The sequence below is a fragment of the Struthio camelus genome, chromosome 5, assembly GCF_040807025.1.
Source record: "Struthio camelus isolate bStrCam1 chromosome 5, bStrCam1.hap1, whole genome shotgun sequence".
Taxonomy (NCBI): domain Eukaryota; kingdom Metazoa; phylum Chordata; class Aves; order Struthioniformes; family Struthionidae; genus Struthio; species Struthio camelus.
In genome coordinates, this window is record NC_090946.1 from 55354873 (window position 1) to 55375818 (window position 20946).

Genomic DNA, 20946 nt, shown 5'->3' on the forward strand with positions numbered 1-20946 from the left:
ACAGAATCACAGAATCGTTTAGGTTGGATGGGACCTCTGGAGATCATCTAGTCCAACCTCCCTGCTCCACCAGGGTCGTCTAGAGCATATTGCCCAGGATCACATCCAGACGGGTTTTGGATATCTCCAGGGAAGGAGACTCCACCACCTCTCTGGGCAACCTGTTCCAATGTTCTGTCACCCTCACAGTGAAGAAGTTTTTTCTCAGGTTCAGATGGAACTTCCTGTGGTTCAGTTTGTGCCCATTGCCTCTTGTCCTGTTGCTGGGCACCACGGAGAAGAGGCTGGCCTCATCCTCTTGACACTCCCCCTTCAGATACTTGTACACATTGATGAGATCCCCTCTCAATCTTCTCTTCTCCAGGCTGAACAGGCCCAGCTCTCGCAGCCTTTCCTCACAGGAGAGATGCTCCAGCCCCCTCATCATGTTTGTAGCCCTCCGCTGGACTCTCTCCAGGAGTGCCATGTCTCTCTTGTACTGGGGAGCCCGGAACTGGACCCAGTCCTCCAGGGGAGGCCTCCCCAGGGCTGAGGAGAGGGGCAGGATCACCTCCCTCGACCTGCTGGCAACACTCTGCCTAATGCACCCCAGGAGACCATTGGCCTTCTTGGCCACAAGGGCACACTGCTGCCTCATGCTTAACTTGTCCACCAGCACTCCCAGGTCCTTCTCTGCAGAGCTGCTTTCCAGCAGGTCAACCCCCAGCCTGTACTGGTGCAGGGGATTATTCCTGCCTAGGTGCAGGACCTTGCACTTGCCTTTGTTGAACTTCAGGAGGTTCCTCTCCGCCCACCTCTCCAGCCTGTCCAGGTCCCTCTGAATGGCAGCACAGCCCTCTGGTGTGTTAGCCTCTCCCCCCAGTGTAGTATCATCAGCAAACTTGCTGAGGGTGCACTCTGTCCCTTCCTCCAGGTCATTGATGAATATATTGAACAAGACTGGACCCAGGACTGACCCCTGGGGGACACCACTAGCCACAGGCCTCCAACTTGACTCTGCGCCATTCACCACAACCCTCTGAGCTCGGCCATCCAGCCAGTTCTCAATCCACCTCGCTGTCCACTCGTCTAGCCCACACTTCCTGAGCTTACCTAGGAGGATGGGATGGGAGACAGTGTCCAAAGCCTTGCTGAAGTCCAGGGAGACAACATCCACTGCTCTGCCCTCATCTACCCAGCCAGTCATTCTGTCATAGAAGGCTATCAGATTGGTCAAGCATGATTTCCCTTTGGTGAATCCATGCTGACTACTCCTGATCACCTTCTTGTCCTCCAGATGCTTAGTGATGACCTCCAGGATGAGCTGTTCCATCACCTTTCCCGGGATGGAGGTGAGGCTGACAGGCCTGTAGTTTCCTGGCTCCTCCTTCTTGCCCTTTTGGAAGAGTGGCGTGACATTGGCTTTCTTCCAGTCCTCAGGCACCTCTCCTGATCTCCAGGACCTTTCAAAGATGATGGAGAGTGGCCTAGCGATAACATCCGCCAGCTCCCTCAGCACTCGTGGGTGCATCCCATCGGGGCCCATGGATTTATGGATGTCAGGTTTGGACAAAAGATCTCTAACCTGATCCTCCTCCACCAAGGGAGAGTCTTCCTTTCTCCAGCCTTCCTCTCTTGTCTCCAAGGTCTGGAATTCCTCAGGACTGGCCTTAGCAGTGAAGACGGAAGCAAAGAAGGCATTCAATAACTCTGCCTTCTCTGTACCTGCACCCGCCCCATTCAGCAGCGGGCCCACGTTTTCCCTAGTCTTCCTTTTGCTATTGATGTATTTGAAGAAGGCCTTCTTGTTGTCCTTGACATCCCTTGCCAGATTTAATTCCAACTGGGCCTTAGCCTTCCTCGTCGCATCCCTGCACGCTCTGACAACGTCCCTGTATTCCTCCCAAGTGGCCTGTCCCCTTTTCCACATTCTGTACACTTCCTTCTTCTGCTGGAGTTTGGCCAGAAGTTCCTTGCTCATCCATGCAGGTCTCCTGCCCGCTTTGCTGGACTTCTTCCTCAGAGGGATGCACTGATCCTGAGCCTGGAGGAAGTGACGCTTGAATATTAACCAGCTTTGCTTGCGATAAAGTCTGTGTCAGATCGCTCCTGTTTTGCAAGGACAATACATTACTTAGTGAGATGTGCAGCCTTGATCCAAATGGGGCAGCAGTAGCATGAGATTGGCAGTGTAGGGTGTGCTGGTTGGTATGAAAGCCCCCTAAGTTTCCTCTAGCCTGGTAAAAAACACTCATGCTTGTATCAATGTTAAGATTCCTTCTTTGATCCCCCCTTGCTGAAAGCTGTGTTTTTCCCATATAGGTAGCTGGTATGCATGTGGGGTAGGTGGACCTGGCTCTGACCACCCAGCTGCACCTCCACCTCAGACCTTTGTGCTTCAGTTTGCTTCTGCTAAGTTTTGTCCTGTTGAAGAACGTTTTATTTGTTCTTTGTCATATTAAACAACAATTTTTCATCTTTATGACCTTCAAGGAGAATTGACCAGACCTTGAGTAGTGTTAATATATTTGTGTCAAGGACTGGAAAATTCTTGCCAATATATTCACAAAATGGGTGTGAAATGCTACTTGTTTACGTAAGAACGTTAAGTAAGTTACAGTTTTTTCCAAGATGCACAATTTTTAATGAACCAGTTATCTTTTCCAGTAATTAGTTTTCCACTTTAGATAGTTATTAGATAGTAAAAGAAAATAATTTGGGGAGTGGGGAGGTGAGTGTTCCTGGCCAGTTAATTTTTCAGGCATATTTCAAATGATTTCAGGATGTGTCCAAACATACCCCAAAAAAATCTAATATTAGAACAATTTTTGGAGGTAGTCTTTTTATCTCTTAATAATAATCTGTAGCAGGCAACTGAAAAAGTACCAGTGTTTAAAAGTTGGATCATAAATATCTGCTGCATGTTGTAGCCTGATTTTTTTTTTTTTTTGGACTGCAAGCAGTCAGATTGCTGATGGCTTTGATGGTTGTTCATGTCGTTCTACTTGAACCATAAGCCTGTTGACCTGTGAGTATAAAAATATTATATAGCTTTTGTGTAACTCTCAAGTTTATTAAAACTATATAAAAAAATATTATATAGCTTTTGTGTAACTCTCAAGTTTATTAAAACTTTAGACGTCTCTGCAGAAGCTCAGGTTTAATGTGCCTCATACTGTCCTATGACAGCGTCATGCCTGTGCCTGCAATAACAGTGATCTCCCCAGCTGATGTGGCACCTTTCCACAAAGAATAAAAGTACCTTCTGGGACTTTTTGAACCATGAAGTGAAGGGGGGAGAAGACATCAGACTAGGTCAATGACGCTGTGCAGACATCTGTGTAGGACAGTAGTGAGAGCTAAAATATTGGTATCTTTTAAACTGTCAGTTTCAGTCTTACAAAGCTGATTTCGGTCCTGCACCAAGTTATTTCTTATCTATGGAAAGGATCTGTCAAGCTGTGCTTTCATTTTCACAACATCCCCTACTCCCCCCCGCCCCAAGATAGTGCTCATGTTCAGGATTTTCAGTACTTAAATATAACTTCTGACCCAAACCGTGAAAATCTAAGAGTGGCACAGATGCATCTAGTTCACAAATATTCCTTTCAAATAGCTAGCTTTTTATGTTCTTTCTAAAATGAGAAATGATAACAGAAATTCTCCTATGACCTTAATTAGTTGTGTACAGCTACTGCAAAAATAGTAAAAGTGCAAGAATACCAACATAATGCCAAAGTAAGACTGGGTTTAGAGTAAAAGATGGCAGACCTCTGAAGCTGCGACTGTAATTGGGAAAATTCTTCCATTTACTGTCTGTGGCTCTGGTTAAAGTTTCATTTCTGTAGCCATATAAAAATAAGTAAAATCATACTCCTTTTCATTTTTATATAACTCATAAATATAAAGATTATGTGTGCATAGTACTCAGTACAACCATGCAATGTGCAGTGAACAATAAGAAAATACTGTTCAAGCAGCACAGGCTGTGAAGAATTTAGGAATGAGAAGAAAGGATGGTATTGATATATGGAAACACTTAGGTAACACTTCCATGTGTCCTTTGAACTTTTGCATGCTTACTTTCCTGCTAATATACCCTTACAAATAGACAGAATCACCTACTCCAGTTCCTTGCTGAGGAAGGCTGATACCGATAACTCTTTTTAATACTTTGTAAATCTCCAGACGGTAGTACAAAATAGTAAGTGCACAGGAGAGTTCTGGATGAAAAAAATTCCATGTAAGATGCTCCATAAGTATTGTCAAAATCTTGGTATTTATTCTTTGTTGCAAGAAAGGAGATGAGTAAGAGGACAGATGAGAAAAGTATGCAACAGTTTTAGCTGCAGAGAAAAAGTATCTCAGGAGCTTCTCTTCTTCTTTCTACATGACATAAGAAAAGAGGACGTTCCGGACAGTCAGAATTCATGAACAAGTATGTTTTAACACCAGTCCATAACTAAAACTCATTGCTATTAGCCTGGACTGTAGTTTGATGGTTAGTTCTAACTCTGGACTTTCTTAATTATAAAAAAAGGTGGGGTTTTGGGGGGCGCGGGATGGGAGCCCTCATACAACAGGTTTTAAGATGATGGTTAGTATGGGAAACAGCCAGTCCCACAATTATATACCACAGCATGTTCATACGTTGTAAGAAAGCACCTGGTATTTCTTGTGCCAGCTTGTTTTCCTCACAGGCAGAGCCAAGCTGTGAATTAATTACAAAAAAACAAGGTATGAAGGGCAAAAAAGAACAGAAATGAGGTGAGGTTTAAAAACTGAAATAAAAATAAAAATAATAGAAGCATCTGGTACAAGTCATTTTTAAGAGGTAGGATACTGGCTTGAATGAACTTAAGGTTTAATTCGGAACAATAACTACTAGGTTCAGTCATGCAACATATGTGGAATGCTAGTCATATTTCTTTGATGTGTTGAGCCATAGTCTGAGTAATATGGCTTGAGAAGAGGGTTAAAAGACATGCTGCAAAACAAAACTTATTTACATTTGGGAGGACTGTTGCGCTGTGATTTAGTAGTTCTACTTGTGTAGATTGACTTTCTGGATTTCATAATAAAACTTATAAAAAGAAGAGGGTGATTCAAATCTCTTGGTTTTTATCACTAGAATTTCCCTTCTTTCAGTATAATTGGAGGAAAAAGTGTTTCATGTATTGATTTAATTTATGGTGCTAGCATTTAACTCTGACGAAAGAGTTTTTCAAGGAGGAGAAAATCCAAGAATGTTCATTATTGAAAACACCTTTATTTCTGAAGAATTACTCTCTTGGGCAAGAGTATAGTATGTATTAAAAAACTTAAAATATGCAGGAGAGACATTTTGTCCCTAATACTTAAGGGTTTTATTCCAGCAAAATCATGCTTTCATTCCCAGAAAGACTTGAGTAACCGGGTGCTCGGTCTTATTTTCTGAGGAACTGTCCCTAACGGAGAGTAATTTTCATGGAGGAGAAAAAAAAGAAATTTAAAGCTGATTACATTTAGAATAGATGAACAAAACTTACGAGACATGTTTTGTTTCATACCTACATCTTTTCATTGCAGGGTGTTTTTTTCTGAAGTTAGCATCTTGTCTTCCAAAAATTACTATCCAATAATAACAAGCCTCTGATGTATATATGAGTGTATTTTGATTGCTTATGGAGTTGAACAGTGTGCTTCATCATCTTTTTCTAGTAGAGGGATGTCTTTTGGCAAATGCCTCATGAGTTCAAGTCATTTTCCATTTTTCAGTGGACTTGGCCCATTCTGTGCGTTGTTCTTGATGTCTCCTTTTGTACTTCCAGGAACTGTGTTGAGCAGTTCAAAATTCAAGCTCTAGAAGAGGATTTTACTCAGAAACATAAAAACGAGTTATTTACACGCACACATGTATGCACACACGTGTGTTACTCTCTCAAATGAATAATGCCAACAGAAGTCTTTGTGGTGCCCGTTGTAAACCCAGTGTCAGGAAGTCAGTCAGATCAGGACACGTGATCATGGGTCACTTGGTTAATCTTCTTGTCCCTCAAAATTGTGCAGCCACGTGGAGGAAGTACAGCCAAAGTACAGCCAAAACAAGAAGAAGAATGAATGTTCATCCCTTTAGCTGTCTCAGATGGCCTAGTTCTGTAGTTCTCACCCATGTTCTTTCCTTTTTTCAACATAAGTCTTCTGGGAAGTGGAAGGTGCAGACTAGGGCTGAGAGGTGCAGCTTCCTGAGTCTAAGTCCAACAGCCTAGGACCCCATTTCAGATTGTTGAATTGTGATTGCTGATGCACACAGTATGCATTTCTGAATTCCTGAAATCATGAAGAAGTTTTACTTTGCTCCACTTGTAAAAGAAGGGAAAAATTGCTGTATTACTCATTTTTCTCTGCGAATATGAACATTTCCCAGTTTCAGCTGTTGTCTTTTCAAACTGCTGCTTTGGATTTCAATGCCGTCCTTTTTCTTCCGTTTTTATTTCTGATTTATAATTGCTGAGCCAACATCAGTGGATCTGCTTGCATATTTAAACTAGCATTATCATTTTTTTAAAGTAATTGGGAAGGAAAATAGTATTGTATGTGGTTAACAAATCACTGTTTCTATGTCACCAGGAGACTGAAACTGTTGCTGTATGACATATTTTCTTCTTTGGACTGAGAAACTTGACTGTCACTGTAGTGACTTTCAAAATTCAACTTGCAAAAGTTCAGTTACGCAACTAAAGAATGTTCATGTGTCCACATGTTTCTTGGATTGTTGCAACAATAAGAAAGAAAAGCCCGTTCTTACCTTTTGCAAATTATAATATAATATACAGCAATACCCCCACTCTCCATTTCCTCTTTAGCTGTCACTTCAGAGTTCCTGTCATTGATCGTTTAATAACGTGCTGTGCTTGATATCGTCATGACCTATTTTTCTTTCCTTTATCATTGGTTGACCTTTATTCATCTGAGGAAGGTGGTGATGATGAAAACGCTATCATTCAGAAAGAGACAAGTAAGAATACTTGCACTAAAGGATGCGCTGCCTGTACAGTCGGAGATGAAATTCTTGAGATCTTCCAATATGGTGATCCATTCCAAAAAGCCAGACTCTAGAAAGCTAGCATCTCCTCTAGCTGATGATCCTGCCTCTGCCTCCCCATCCTTCATGTCATTTATACTTTCCTTCTAGATTTCAATTGTGTGCATTTTTATGGTCCCTGCATGCATCCCCCATTGATTCGGTTAAGTCTTGCAGGAAGCCCTGCTTCACTGTCTATCACATCACTACTTGTCATGTCTTTTGGGAATAAGATATAGCAGGATGCGGCTGTAATTAGATTTCATATTGCCTTTTAAAATACTTATTTCAATGCCCTTTTTTTTTTTTCTTATAGGCCGTGCTGCCTTTGTTGGAAAGGATAGGGACCTATCCCGATCTCCAAGTTTCATAGGAGAAATTCATTACAGCTTTTCCCAATTTACAGAGATTTAGTTTAGATTGTTATCGTACTCTGAGTTGGTCAGTAGGATAAAGAGCCGAGGTGGCTGGCTCTTCAACCTTGTTTGAAATCGGATAATTTACCTAGGGTTTAGATGATGTCAGGACATAATATGTCATGGCTTAATTACAAGCATATTATTCCTGTATTAAGAACTGTTTCAGAAATTATTTTGAGCAGGTTCCACCTTCAGTTGAAACCAGCTACAGCGCTAATTATAGGTTATATCTCCATTATATCCAGATACAAGAAAAGATAAATAATACTCTCTCCTCTGTACCTGAGCTGATTCTGTTTAAGGTTACTCTTATAATTCTGCTTTATTCTCCATGCTATCAAGCGTTCAAGAAGGCTCATCAGCTTGGATTAAATGCATGGAAAATTCTTATAGTCAGTTTTGATCTGGAAGTAGTATGTCTGCATTCATCCAGTGCTGCACTTGAGCTAAGTCTTCCAGTGACTGGGAACACTGGAAGGTGCAATGTAGAGGCACAAGGTATCTCAGTACAGAATCAGTTTGGGCCTGGTAGCGAAAAACATCCTCTGGATGCCTCCAAATGCAAATTTTCTCTGCAAACGGCAGAGCTGTACTTGGGCATCACCTCATCTGAGCAAACCGAAACTACAGCATCATCCTCAATCTGTATGAAGTCAACTCCTGTATCTTTGCTCCTGTGATTCAGTTTTCCTCTTCAATCAATAGTCTGCCTTTGGTTACTGAAGAATTAACTCTGAAGTCAAGAGCAAAACCTGGCACCTAAAAGTGAACGGCCAATTTTAATGACTTGTGATAGGAATTTAAGGCATGTCTGTACTGAACATGTTCAGGAGAGGATAAATCAGTGTGGAGTCAATGTGGACAGATTGGAACAAGTCAAACGTTGTGTGATTGCTGCTGTCGTTGAGATGTAAAGTGATGTCACTGGTAAGAGTTTTGCACGATGTGTGTTGCATCCGTCTCAGTTGTCCTACCTGTAGTGCAAATACTCCCAACGTTATTGATTCTGCAGTATTGCAGAAATCCCCAGTATTGTAAGGGGTAATTCCCAAGAGTTAGCTGTTAGCTGTCTCAAGAGCACTAAGGTAAACCATGCTCGCTGAGCTTGTGGTTGCTGTTTACTCATCCATTACCACTTTTCCTTGTAAGCAGCTCTCCCCTTGCTAGTCATGGCCAGCATAATCTCTAGGAGCTCACGAAACGTGTATGCCGTCTCTGTATGTGAGTAAAGAGGACTTTCAGATTAATTTACACTTTCAGTAGCAATGATAGTGAATATAAAAGGAAGCTTCCATTGTGGTTGTTGCTGTGATAATGGTATCAAATTTGCTCCTGTGAAATTACCAGGCTCGGTGAGAAATTCCCGCCTTTCCCTGTTGCAAGCAGCACCCCGCCTTCCTTCCGTAAGCAGCTGTGCTGTGGGAAATAGTCTCATGCTTCCCATCACGTCTCTCTGCTTCCGTGCCTGGCACTAAGGTACACAAGTCAGCTTTTTGAGCTTCCTTGTCTACAAATAAGTTAAAAAAAAAACTTAAAAAACCTAAAAAAACCTAAAATGACGAAACTAAAAGTCAAACAAATGTCTTGATGGGCAGAATTAAATCTTTGCATAACCTCTGGGGAATATACTCATGCTCAGCCCCATCTGAAAGTATGCTTATGCCCGCTCTGTACCTGTGGTCAGTATAGCCATTTCCTCTGCAGTTTCACAGCTACAGTATTGGGTGGGAGGCAGCACTGACAGATGATAATAACAGGTAATGATAGTAAGAGCAGTTTGTTACTGCTCAGAAACTTGACTGTAAGTGTGTTTTACTTTTAGATGCCAGTTAGTAAAAACAAATGTTTAGAAAATGTCTACCGTAGTTTATTAACAATAAATCGTAACTTTTTGGTTACTTATTTCTGCGTGCTATACCTTCAGAACAGGTAAGGCACCTTTGACTGAGCCACCACACAGCGGGGGCCCATGCAGAAGTATTTAGGGGATTCCCATCGGACAGATGTTTCCAGTAATACCCAGGGAGAAAGGCTGTTGTACAGAGAGCTAACCTTTGAAACGGTGACACACGGCACAGCATGTGATTTTGGGCTCAGAACAGATGACTGGCAGTGAAGCCTTGGAGGTCTATAGCCTGTTCTGCTCCTAGTTCCTTGCATGAGATGGTCATCCATCTTCTTTGTGCTTCATCATGCACATGTGTAAAATGGAGCTGTAATCATGCATTTACTTAATAGGACTATTGTGAAACTTAATGAGTTTTCACCTTGCAGTATGCCAAGCACACTCTGCTCCCTCAGCTGAACTCCTATGTTTGATCCTCCATTAAATTGTGCAGAATTGAGAATGCAAGTCACTGCAAAACTCCCATTTCTAGGACTTTGTATTGAAAAGTTCCCTTCTGTAGGAAATTGTTCATATTGATTCTCACCTGCAAAAGTGTTCTTTTAAGGTAAAACTTACTGATTTTTTAAATGTAGAATTGCCAGTTTCAGTATTTTCCGCTGTTTCATTTCATGTTTGGAAAACTCGGGCTTTTTTCTGTGATACGTTCAACATCAGCATGACCTTGTGGAGTTTCTGTTCTCTGTCCTATTCCTCTTTCACCTCACCTCTCCTCACCCCAGTTCCTCTGATCTGCAAATTCCTGCTCTTGTGTCTGAGCACACTTGTTTCTGTGCTGTTGACAACATGGCCCCACAAACAGGTTATATCAGAGCAACTGAAAGAAAGATGCATTTGTGGTATGAGGGTAGGAACTTGATGGTGGAGGGGAAATGCCATAAAATGGTATTGCTGCAGAAACAAAAAAGAGCTCATTGGCTGGTGAGGAAATAGCTGCATATGTTCATCTCTGGCAGTATCCCAAGGAAAGATGAACATATACACTCAAGAAAGATGAATGTATATAGTCAGGCCAGGTATTGTACACGTGTGCTGTTTCTTCACAGCTTAGGGTTCAGAAATAAGAGTTAGAACATGCACAACACTGAATACGTGTATCCATTTAATTATGATTTTCCTAGGGAAAAAAATGGTTCTTAGCAGTGTGCTGCAAAGATCTACATTGGGAGATGCTTGATAGGCTTGTGAACAGCTGGTCTTCATTCTTGCAAAGAGCTGTGTGTAGTTTCATACTTTGTGGCTGCATCCTGGCTTCATCAAAGTCCAGTTCACTAAAGTGCTGTGAACGCAAAATTGTTTACGTTGTCAGTAAAACATTAAACTTTAGGCAAAGCTTGAGAAGGATCTACTTAAACAAAGACTGGGACAGCACAATGATAAATTAAATGTAACTGACAAATGAAAAGGATTGCAGATAGAACCTCTTCATATGGCAGGTTCTAACTAGCATGAGCTTTTAGGGGAAGGATCTAGCAATCTTCACAAATAGCTTGATGAAAATGTCTCTGCAGTTCAGAAAGAAACATGGAACCTGATGTGCACTGTCAGGGGAAAGGAAAGTAAGACTGAATGTAATCATAGTTATTTATATAATGCAGTGATCCTTCTAGTACTGTGTCATGTGGCTGGTGATTTGTGCAGAAAAGCAGCGGTTCACAGCTTATTGCTGCTTTGCCTCAGCCATGTCTTGCCTTATGAACAGTACAAGTCGTTCTAACCATGCAATGCTTTTTTTCTCTCCTCTGCACAATGGTAGTTTATAATTCCTGTTTCTCAGGGGAAAATGTGCTTGTAATATGCTCCACTGTCTCAATTTAAAAGGCACTAATATTTGAAAAAGATCATCCTTACATTAATTTTATAATCACCATTCTCAAGAAAATTGATAGCAATTACAAATGTAGAGTAAGTAGTGAAAGCAAGCGTTTGAAAACCAAGGTCCAGTGTATCAACATCAAAAAATTCCACTGCATGTAGGAAAGGCTAAAGGTATGAGACTGAGACTTATAAAACAGTACAAGATGGTATGCAACCAAATGGCGCTCTCTTACTGATTCTGTCCTGCAGAATGAGAACAGAAGATTCCCAGTAAAACTGGTTCAACACATGTTTTGAACAATAAGAAAAATCTTTATAGTATGTTAGGATTTACTGGCACAAAGACCTTTGCAGAGAGAATTATGCACGGTTTGTATTTTTAAAAAATGACTGAAATTTGTAATGATACAGGAGAAACTGAAATTTGTAATGATACAGGAGAAAATGATACAAAGAAAAGGCAATTATCAATTTTCAGGGAATATGTTAATTACCATCAGAGGTTATTTAGAAGGATTTCTTTTTCTGCACAGTTAGATGCATGGAGCCACATTCCTTTGAAGCACCATTTTCTGTTCCCTGATGGAGTTAAGGTCCTCGACTTAAATGTCTGACTTGTAACATATGGGGATGGTGGGAATAGAGGATCGAGGTGCATGAATGTGCATGAAGAATGTGTGTGTACTGAATATTCTTTTAATATTTTCAACAAATTGCCTCTTGAACAGATTATCCAGTTGAACATGTGATGTTGGCTACCTTAAGTAGTGTGGAGAAACTCAAAGGTTGCATCTACATAAAGCTTATTGCATTTAGCATATTTGCATTACATAGCTGCAGAGAACAATAATTTGGAAATTACTGTTGGAAATATTAGATGAAAAAGCACTTGTCTTTTTAACTGAGATATCGCTACTGCTGTTTCTTTGTTATCAGTGCTATGTTCTGTTTCCTCTATGACTGAAACAGTTGTTACAGTGTGCCTCCTGTTCTTTTCTTGAGAAGCAGTCTGGCGTGGGAGTAGGCTCACTTAGGAAACCCCCCACGTAAGTTCTGTGACTCTATGTAGACCACCACTGTTAAGTGTCCAAGCCTAAAATGAGATAAAATGCTCTTTAATATAGCATCAAGGAAGGGAGCGTGCAGAACAATATTCTTTTGATCTTGTGAAAGCAAAAATTTCTCTCATCTGCGTTCTATTTGCGTAAGTAAAGGTTAATCTTTGTGAGAAGTAGAGGAGGGACAATGTGTTGTTATGCAAGCAGCAGTTTCTGAATTTTTTCAGGGTGATTCCAGTTAACTTTGTTAAGATTTAAGCCTGTTAGGTTTTTCCATTGCAAAACTGAAGCTCATTTATACCCGCATCTCAAATTTTTCCCTGAAGCACTTTGTACTAGAGAGTGTCTTATGCTGCTAATATGTAGAAGAAAGTCTACAGGGACTGACTAACAGGGACAAACTAATGCTAGTTATAACCTTTGGAAAGAAAATCTTAATAGAGCTGGATCCGAGCCAACTACATTTTGCATAAACTTGGCAGGAGTTCCAGTTCACCAGTCTGTAGCTGGAAATCCAACCGTCTCTGTGTTGAACCATAAGTGCAATTAAAAGGTTTTTCCCTTTTTGCTGGTGGTAAAGTCCATCAATTCAAATGCTGGCAATTCTTTGTTGATAAGTCTGATATCACTAGTGCAACTATGTTCCCGAGACTGTTTTTGACTCTTAGCTTGTTTTTAAGATTTATTTCTTCTGTTGTCCCACCAGAATGTTCTTGCTGTCAAGTTTTTCATTTCAGACTTTATAGACTCTGTTACTGAAATATTCTTTGCAAATTTTTTGAACTTTTTTCCACTGTTTTTTTTCCTGCTAACCTTCCCTTAACATAGCAAAACATTAAGCATGAGGAAAAGGTATTTTCATTTGGACTTCCTAAAGGGTTGCTTAAGTTACGCATGGTTGGTATTCCTTTGCTACAGAATTCTCTACGTGAAAATGTGTATGCAGGTGGTAGTTACATTCCCAACTTCTATTCCTTCAGTGCCAGTTGTAGGTGTCAGTGTTCTTATTTCGGCATAAGAGTAGATATAGTTTTAAATACCCTGGATTCACAGGCACAATTGAATCCATGATAAACCAGATATAAATTGAAGATATGTTAAAACCAGCGCAAGTTGGCGTGTAGTCCAAGGCAAAGAGCTTCTGTGTACAAGTTTGCTATGACATTTTTCTATAAACCCCTAGGTCAGGGCAGTTAAACTGAACAAAAGTTAAGTTAGATGTAGTTGAAATAAAATAGTTTTTTATTTCAGAATCATCCTTCACAAAGCGACTTGAAATAAAACCGGAAAAAATGAGATTAACTCTGATTATTTTGGTGCCATGTTGTAAGTAGGCCAAACCTAAATTTTGATATTTTTAAAGCAAAAACAGACAGCAAGAAGAAAAATATGAACTGTGTTATAAAGAAGAAGATTAATCTTGCTAATTTTACACTGCAAGTCATCTATGAACTAAGGTAGTTATATCAATCATAGACTATTGTAGCTATGTAATAAAATAAAAATTATTTCCTATATAGGATTATTGAGAAAATCTTTATATTGTTTTCAGCCCACTTTATGCTACGTACATAGTTAATTGTAATTTGTGGGAATACTTTGAATCCAGTTGTTTCTATTAAAACAGTATGGCTTTGAAAAGTTCTTTTTATTTTTGTCAGTATGTGCTCTTGTGATTACACTGAAAGATTGTATATATCCCTGCTTGAGTGGGAATGATTTGAGTGGCAAAAAATAGTACAACTTCCGGCATGGGAGTTGGCGTCTAGAAATTTAAGTTGCAGAATCACTGTTGTGGAGAAATCCTAATGTCCACCAGTGAAGCATCTGGCCCTGGATGTTGTAAAACTCGACTTCTGGTAAGCCAGAGGAAATATCTGCCCGAAAGTTTTGTTTAAAAGCTTTAAAAGCTCTGTTTAAAACAGCTTAATAAACCAGCTTAACAAACTTAATTCCCCTTTGGGATTTGCATCCAGCCATTTGCAGGACTGGGCGAATGCATAAGAGAACCTGAAAATAAAAGTGACTATAAACAAGTAAAATTGGTGAGCCAATTTTTACTGCTCAGATGAGCCATTCAACAAAGAAACATTAATAATGAAAAAATAAACCGAACTTCCAATTTTCCATTTTTAATAATAGCATAATTTAATGATCTAATACCTAAATCTTTAATATAGACAAGAAGATATATTATTGCATAATACAGTTACTCTGAAAGCCTTCCTTTAATATCAAAGAGGTGGCTTTTGTTTATGCCTTTCAGTTCTGTGTTCCAATAAAAGTTCTGAAACATATCTCCAAAGACACAGCCCTCTCCATTCCTCAGGATCCAGTTTCATGGGACACTTAATTTGATGTAACTGCAGGCTATCTGCTGAAAGGGGCGGTCCCACTCCGTCTGTCCTCACCACTTCTGGCTCTGTATTCCCATCATCTGCCCTGAGTCGGGTCTATGAATGCATGGCTGCAAACTAACCCCTGGAGAAAAAAAAAATTATTTGGTTGGATCAGTGAGCTCATGAGTAGTTAAAATCTGATGCAACAGAAGTAGTGGGAACGTGCAGCTCGAGACAGGAATGAGTGGGACCGCTCTTTCCACTGCTGCTTGCAGGTAGATCAAACTAAATGCATTGTAAAATTGTACCCCAGGAGGGGAGGCAAATTCTTTCTAGCCCCTGAACCAGAGGAGCTTGCTGAAGATGATCACACATAGGAAGGAAAGGAAGGTGAAGAACAAGGGAAAGAGAAGGGCAGTTTGATGTGCAGCAGGGACAAGAGAGAACAGGGAAGAGAGAGGTAGCTAGAAAAGCAGGAAGAGGGATTGGAGAAAAATCATGGGATTATATATTGACAAATGGTAGCAGCAAATGCAGATGATAGTTAAGAGACATCTTTTTGTGAAGGTTGAACATACGGTCCTCAGCCTTCAAGCATGATGCTTCAGTCTCAAGAGCCGCTTTATTTTCTGGGCACAACTCAAATGCTATTGTTTTGTGACCAGGCCATAGTTACAATCTGTATGCTGAAAGGCAGCATCTTTGCCCTCCTTGAGCTCTGGCTGGGTGAGGTGGGGAGGAGAAGCCACAGGCAGCCAGTCACCGCTCAGATGCCTGGCCTCAGAAGCACTTACTGCTGAACAGACACAGCTTGAAGATGCTGGTGTAAAGTCCCTCTGAAGAGAAGATGACATAGCAGTGAATATGCCAGCTCAGGATGTTGGTTCATAAGTGGGTGGCTAGTCTGGATGTGGCTTTCATAAACCCTTAATCCTGAGGTCACAGATTTCCTTTTCCAGTAGCTTGCTGCTTCCCCGCAGGGCAGCCCAGCTCAAGTGTAGTTCTGCAATTCTGACCACAGGTGGGGCTGGAAAAGCGGACTGGTTTAGGGCTCCGTCCTCCTTGCTCCAATACCAACAGAGGCTTTGCTGCTGAATCATTTCCAGGGCTAGACACTACTTAAATCCCAAAGAGATTTGGGTCCCTTAGCCTGACTCTGATCTTCTGAGGTCTCCACAGAACTCCGAACGAATTCATTCATGTCAATGAAAAACATCAAGAGTTGAGAAAGGTTTACAGTGGCAGTGCATTTTCTTTGTGTTTGAGAGTTGCTTCCTTTAATGAGTTAATTTTTTTTGTTATTAGAGAGTTGTATTAGAGTTATCTACTTAATTTGCACTGCAAGAAAGAACTGTGGGAAATGAGGGTATGTTAGAAGTTGCACTGTTTGATATGCAGATGAAAAAATGTTTCCTGTCATCCTATTTTCATAGCTAAGTCTTTGGTTTTGCTTTGTTTTCTGCAGCTATTTCATGCTGTCGACTGCCTGGCAAAGGAGAATGTCCGGTTGCTTGTGCTGGGCCGCAAACACATGCTGATTAACTCTTCAAATTGGAATCAGGAGATTATGAAGGAGATGCAGAATAAGGCAGACTTCTTCTTTGCTGAAAATATGTAAGTTGAAGAAAATGGCTAAACTTAATGGAAATCAACTTTTGAATTATGTGCATTTTAAATCAGTATAAAGAACTGTGGGTTTTAGTACGATTACTACTGTCTCCAAGTCTGCATGCATAAAAGAAAGGCGTATCCCTTGCTCTGTTTGCTTCAGTAACCAATACAGATTAAATGTTGCGTTAAGACAGAATATCATCATTTTAGAATCATGTTGACATTTATATGGCTGCTTATAACTTTTAGAACCTTTGCCAAGACCATGGTGGCCTGAACTCACAGAATACCTGGTGGGAGCAGTATACAGTAGCGGTCTGCTGTGTACATCCGCGTGGCAAGAGATAGGAAGTCTATCCCTTGCCAGTATTGCTTGGAAGGGGAGGGATGCTGAGAATCTGGAACACTGAGTTCCCTGCTGTTCCTGGAGCAGAATCTTTCCATGAGTGGGAACAGACCTTCTGCCTCTCTTTTCAGAAGCATGACCCTTCAGCTTTTGTCCAGTCTAGCTTGTCTCTGTCCCTAAACTACCTGCTTGTGTCTGCCTCCATCTTACTGTTTCTCTCTTGCCCTACTTTCCTTGAATAATGAGTCTAAGTGTTCTTCAGTTCCAACTCCACCTACCTTCCATCCAGCTCAAGCCCTATTGATCCTTCCCCTGTCTCTGCCATTTCTCCTCTGATCTAAGTTTCCAGAACTTCTGACCAAGCTCCTTAACCCAGTGGCCCATCCAAGTCTCTTCTGTCTGGCTCCTGGTTTCAGCTCTATTCTCCTTCACCTCCCCTCTAGTTCTGGCTCTTGTCCTCTTTGCTGTTGAATCATGTTGCTGCTGTTCCTACTATCTCAGCGCTGCCAAAGGAGACAGTGAAACCCCAGGATGGAGAGCGTCACTTAATCTCATGTCTTGTTGCTCACTCTTATGCTGATCCACAGCAATCAAAAAGTGGTGTTGAGCAAACTTGTGTTCAGCTCCTTCACCTATGGGGTAACTCATGCCCACTCATGCCACATGGATTTTTGGAGATTTTCCCTAAAACTATTTCAGTTTAATGACAGCTAGTGTTGAATATATTTTGCAAATAATCACAGTGCCTTTTAGAAGAATATTTACCCACGTGATAAAGACTTGCAAATGTATGCTATTGCCTACATTATGTTTTGTTATCAGTTGTGATTATTGTTGTATTCCAAAAAAGCGTTGGGGGTGCCGTTACCAATTTTAGGAATTGTGTTCCCCATAGCACTGTACTGTTAAGTTCTGTGGCAAAAGATTATACTGTTATATTATCAGTTTGTGATAAGAGAGAAGACTCTATGTAGCATGCAATTAATGTTTATTCCTCTAACTTTTGGTGCATTGTAGTAAGGAGAAATTCTTTGTTACCAGCGAAATTGAGTAGTAATGGGAATTTTCAGTATTGCTGATGAATAAATCTCGGATCAGCACTTGATTCATTTCTCGTAACCAATTACTGCTGTGTGAATGATGTCCATCTTTTCCATGTGTGTTTTATTAAGCTCTGAAGATGATGCCTTCCTGTTATATGCCACTCTTAGATCAGGCAAACATTGCAAGTTTGTTACTAGAGACTTCCTCCGGGATCACAAGGCTTGTCTTTCTGACAGTGTGACACGTCATCTGTTCCGTAAGTGGCAGCGTGGACACCAAATAGTGTTTTCCCCCTCTGTAGAAGGAAAGCATATAAATTTTTTGGTAAGTTACCTGCTGCATTCAGAAAGAACACAGAGCATATTCACTAAAGGATATGCACATTTTCAAACTCAGTAAGCAAAAAGATTCTTGCTGAGGTCTAAGTAGTTTTGTACCAGTGTGCTTAAAACTCCCATTGTTACTGAAAATTCACTGTGTTCACAAGCATACCACAAACTGGAAAACTGACAAAATGACAAGACAGTGTTGCTTTAAATGTTTAAAATGTAGATAATTTTTGTGTATACAAATCTTTCCAGTCAGTAAAACATGAGTGCCAATTTTTCTGCGTTTGTTTTAAACTTAGAAATACCTTATTCTCCTCTGCAGCACTATTATTAAATACTATATTTCTAACTGTGTAATAGAATTTCTTTCATCTTTATTTTAAAGAAGGAGTCAAAGAGAAATGCAGGTATTTCAGTATTCACTGTAATATTTTTATAACTTTTTTTTTTTTTTTTTAAGTTTCATGCAATGAAGGAAAGCCCAGAAGAGTCAGATTTGTAGTCAGTATTCAGCTGTAGAAATGGCACCCTTCCAAGCATAAGACATCTTTCTTAGCATAGTACTGTACTGTTTTTGTCTGGGAGACTTCAGTCCCTGTGAGCCATAAGCAGTTCATTAACTAGACTGCAGCTGTTCTGAAATATTTTTAAGGACTATCTGATTCATCATATGGTATTCCAGATCATGCACTTTTTTAATGTTTGATCTGTCTCCATTTTTATCAATGATTTAAAAGACTGCTGTGCATATGCAGATTCATTTTCTTGCTGCTCTGGTTAGAATTGTAAAATAATAATCATCACTGTGAGCAGACTGTAAAGATCCAGGCTTATCCAGGCCTTTCATCCCGTGTTGCTATATAGGAATCCAGATACTGGATATAGGGTTACCTGGGTTGCACAGCTTTGGCTACACCTTGTTTCTTTCTTTTGTTTTAGCGGGGCTAGTAATTTTCACATCCTAGTTCCTATACAAATGATTTTGCATGCTGGGCTTTTCCAGTCATAGGTATGTTCTAGGTTATTCTAGGAGCTGTAGTAGGGAAGTATCCTTCCAACACTGAGCGTATGGAGTGATAATATGTTCTAAGACCTGTAATTGCAAACCAATTCTTTTGTATTTGTGTTATATATAATGGGGTGGTATACCTGTAACATAATAGATTAGAAGAATGGTTTATTACATTTTTCTGACAGGACATGCTTGAAAGTGTTAGTGATAATTCCCTTTCTTGCATCAGCCTGAACACAAAGCAAAGAGGTACGCTGGACAAACAAACACAAGATGTCAGTAATGCAACCTATGATTTTACTGCAAACGTACAAACTCCACATCCTGAGTCAATCCCCATATGATTTCGTTCAACTGAACGGAAAAAATTCAGTTTGCTATTTCTGGAAACTGAATATATTCAAATAATTATTATCTGGTAGAGACTGAAGGCAGAACTTTAACCGTTTATAATGAGTCCAAGGCCACAAACTACTGGAAGATGTTTTCCATTTTCCTCCTTTATTTGCTAAAATTTAGAAGTTGTTTGCTGTTGGGAAATAAATGAGAGTTTTTGGGATGAATGGATACTGTCATATTTGATCTGTATAAATCTTTTAAACACATAGAAATGAAAAGCAAGCTGTATAGAACAAAAGATATGAGGAATATGGGTCATGGTCCAGGGAGAAAGAGAAAAGTAAATAGAAAGAACCTTGAAGTCAACAAAGAGAGCCCTGCTGTAGTGCTTTTCACTTTTGCAGGATATCAGTAGAAAGACACCATCAGGCACGCTAAATGTGTTTGGTATTTTGTATGATATACACAGGTGATATAAAATGTTCAGTGAAATGGTCAAGAGTAAAAATTTCAAAAGTTACTGATGGGTACTTAGCATGCTCTTACTCCTTGTACTTACTATTCTGTAGAAGTGTGTTAATAATAACTGTGGAGATTTCTAAGGGAATGTTGCAAGTTATAACTAGCTATACTATAACTGGTAATTTAGTAATACATTGTGTAAAGTCTATAAAAATGCTTTTCTCTGTCTTTATCCAACAGCCTGCTTTCAATTATGACTGTGTGGTACAGACTACAGGCGATACATGGCATATCCCCTATAAAGACACTTTTGAGGAGCGATATTCATATCGAGTACCAAGAAAATGGCTCTGTCTTCAACAGAAGTAATGAAGAATGTACTTGTAAAAGCTGAAGCATCATTTTTTTATTACTGTTGCTGACAGTACTGTTGCTGTGCTGTTAGACCTCAGCAGTGCAATTACAGGATTAATGGGTGAGGCCTGTAGCTGAAAAAATATTCAGTGGTTGCATTTTGTCAAAATCATTCCAGCAGTAAATCTGTTAACATCAATGGTGGTCCAGCAGGGATGAATTGGGTCTGTTGTTTCCATCTGTACAGGCCATTTCTGTAGCTTCCCAATGTGATTTGAATTAAAATTTATTTTTTCATCTTGGAATTTCAGGTTGTGTTCCTTTTTTGCTCAAGCTTTTCATCTACACTGAAAATCATAAACTCTGTACTTCAAATAAATCAGTCATAACTTGCAGAATACCCGCAAAATTGGCATGCTGACCTTGCAACCATGTTGCGCACTGTGTCCAATAAATGGAGCTGACTGGGCCAAGTGGTGTTTAACATTTGCCAAACATAGTTCTAATACTTAATAACAACATATATTGAGATTTTGTTCGGAAGAATAAGGAAACAATAAGTGTAAGGAACCGTGTGGCTCTTTCACAGTCTTAAACGTGCTGCTTCTGAGAGGATTTCATGCCTCTGGAATAGTTTGCTTATGTAAATGTGTGAATTTTCTAAACAGAAATTAATCATAGCTAGAAATTCATTACAGGCAGTAACAGGACAAAACTGAATTTTGTACAGACATTTCTATAAAATCTATCCCAAATTGTAAGCAATAAAAAAATATTATATATTACAGGAAAAGTACTCTAAGTTATTATTTGTAAATGTATGTATGGCAAACATGCATTTGTTTATTCTGCCTACCACTTCTGTGC

The 20946-nt window shown here is 40.0% G+C and overlaps 1 protein-coding gene across 3 annotated transcripts in view; it reads left to right on the plus strand.

Moving 5' to 3' along the window:
- PRORP (protein only RNase P catalytic subunit) overlaps positions 1–20384 on the plus strand; it is a 61688-nt gene extending 41304 nt beyond the window's left edge. For all 3 annotated transcript variants that reach the window (XM_068946438.1, XM_068946439.1, XM_068946441.1), the window contains 3 exons: positions 16048–16196; positions 17712–17907; positions 19966–20384. In XM_068946438.1, the coding sequence (XP_068802539.1) occupies positions 16048–16196; positions 17712–17907; positions 19966–20094 (474 nt within the window). In that variant the 3' untranslated portion in view covers positions 20095–20384. The remainder of the gene's footprint in view (positions 1–16047; positions 16197–17711; positions 17908–19965) is intronic.
- Positions 20385–20946: the final 562 nt, after the last annotated feature.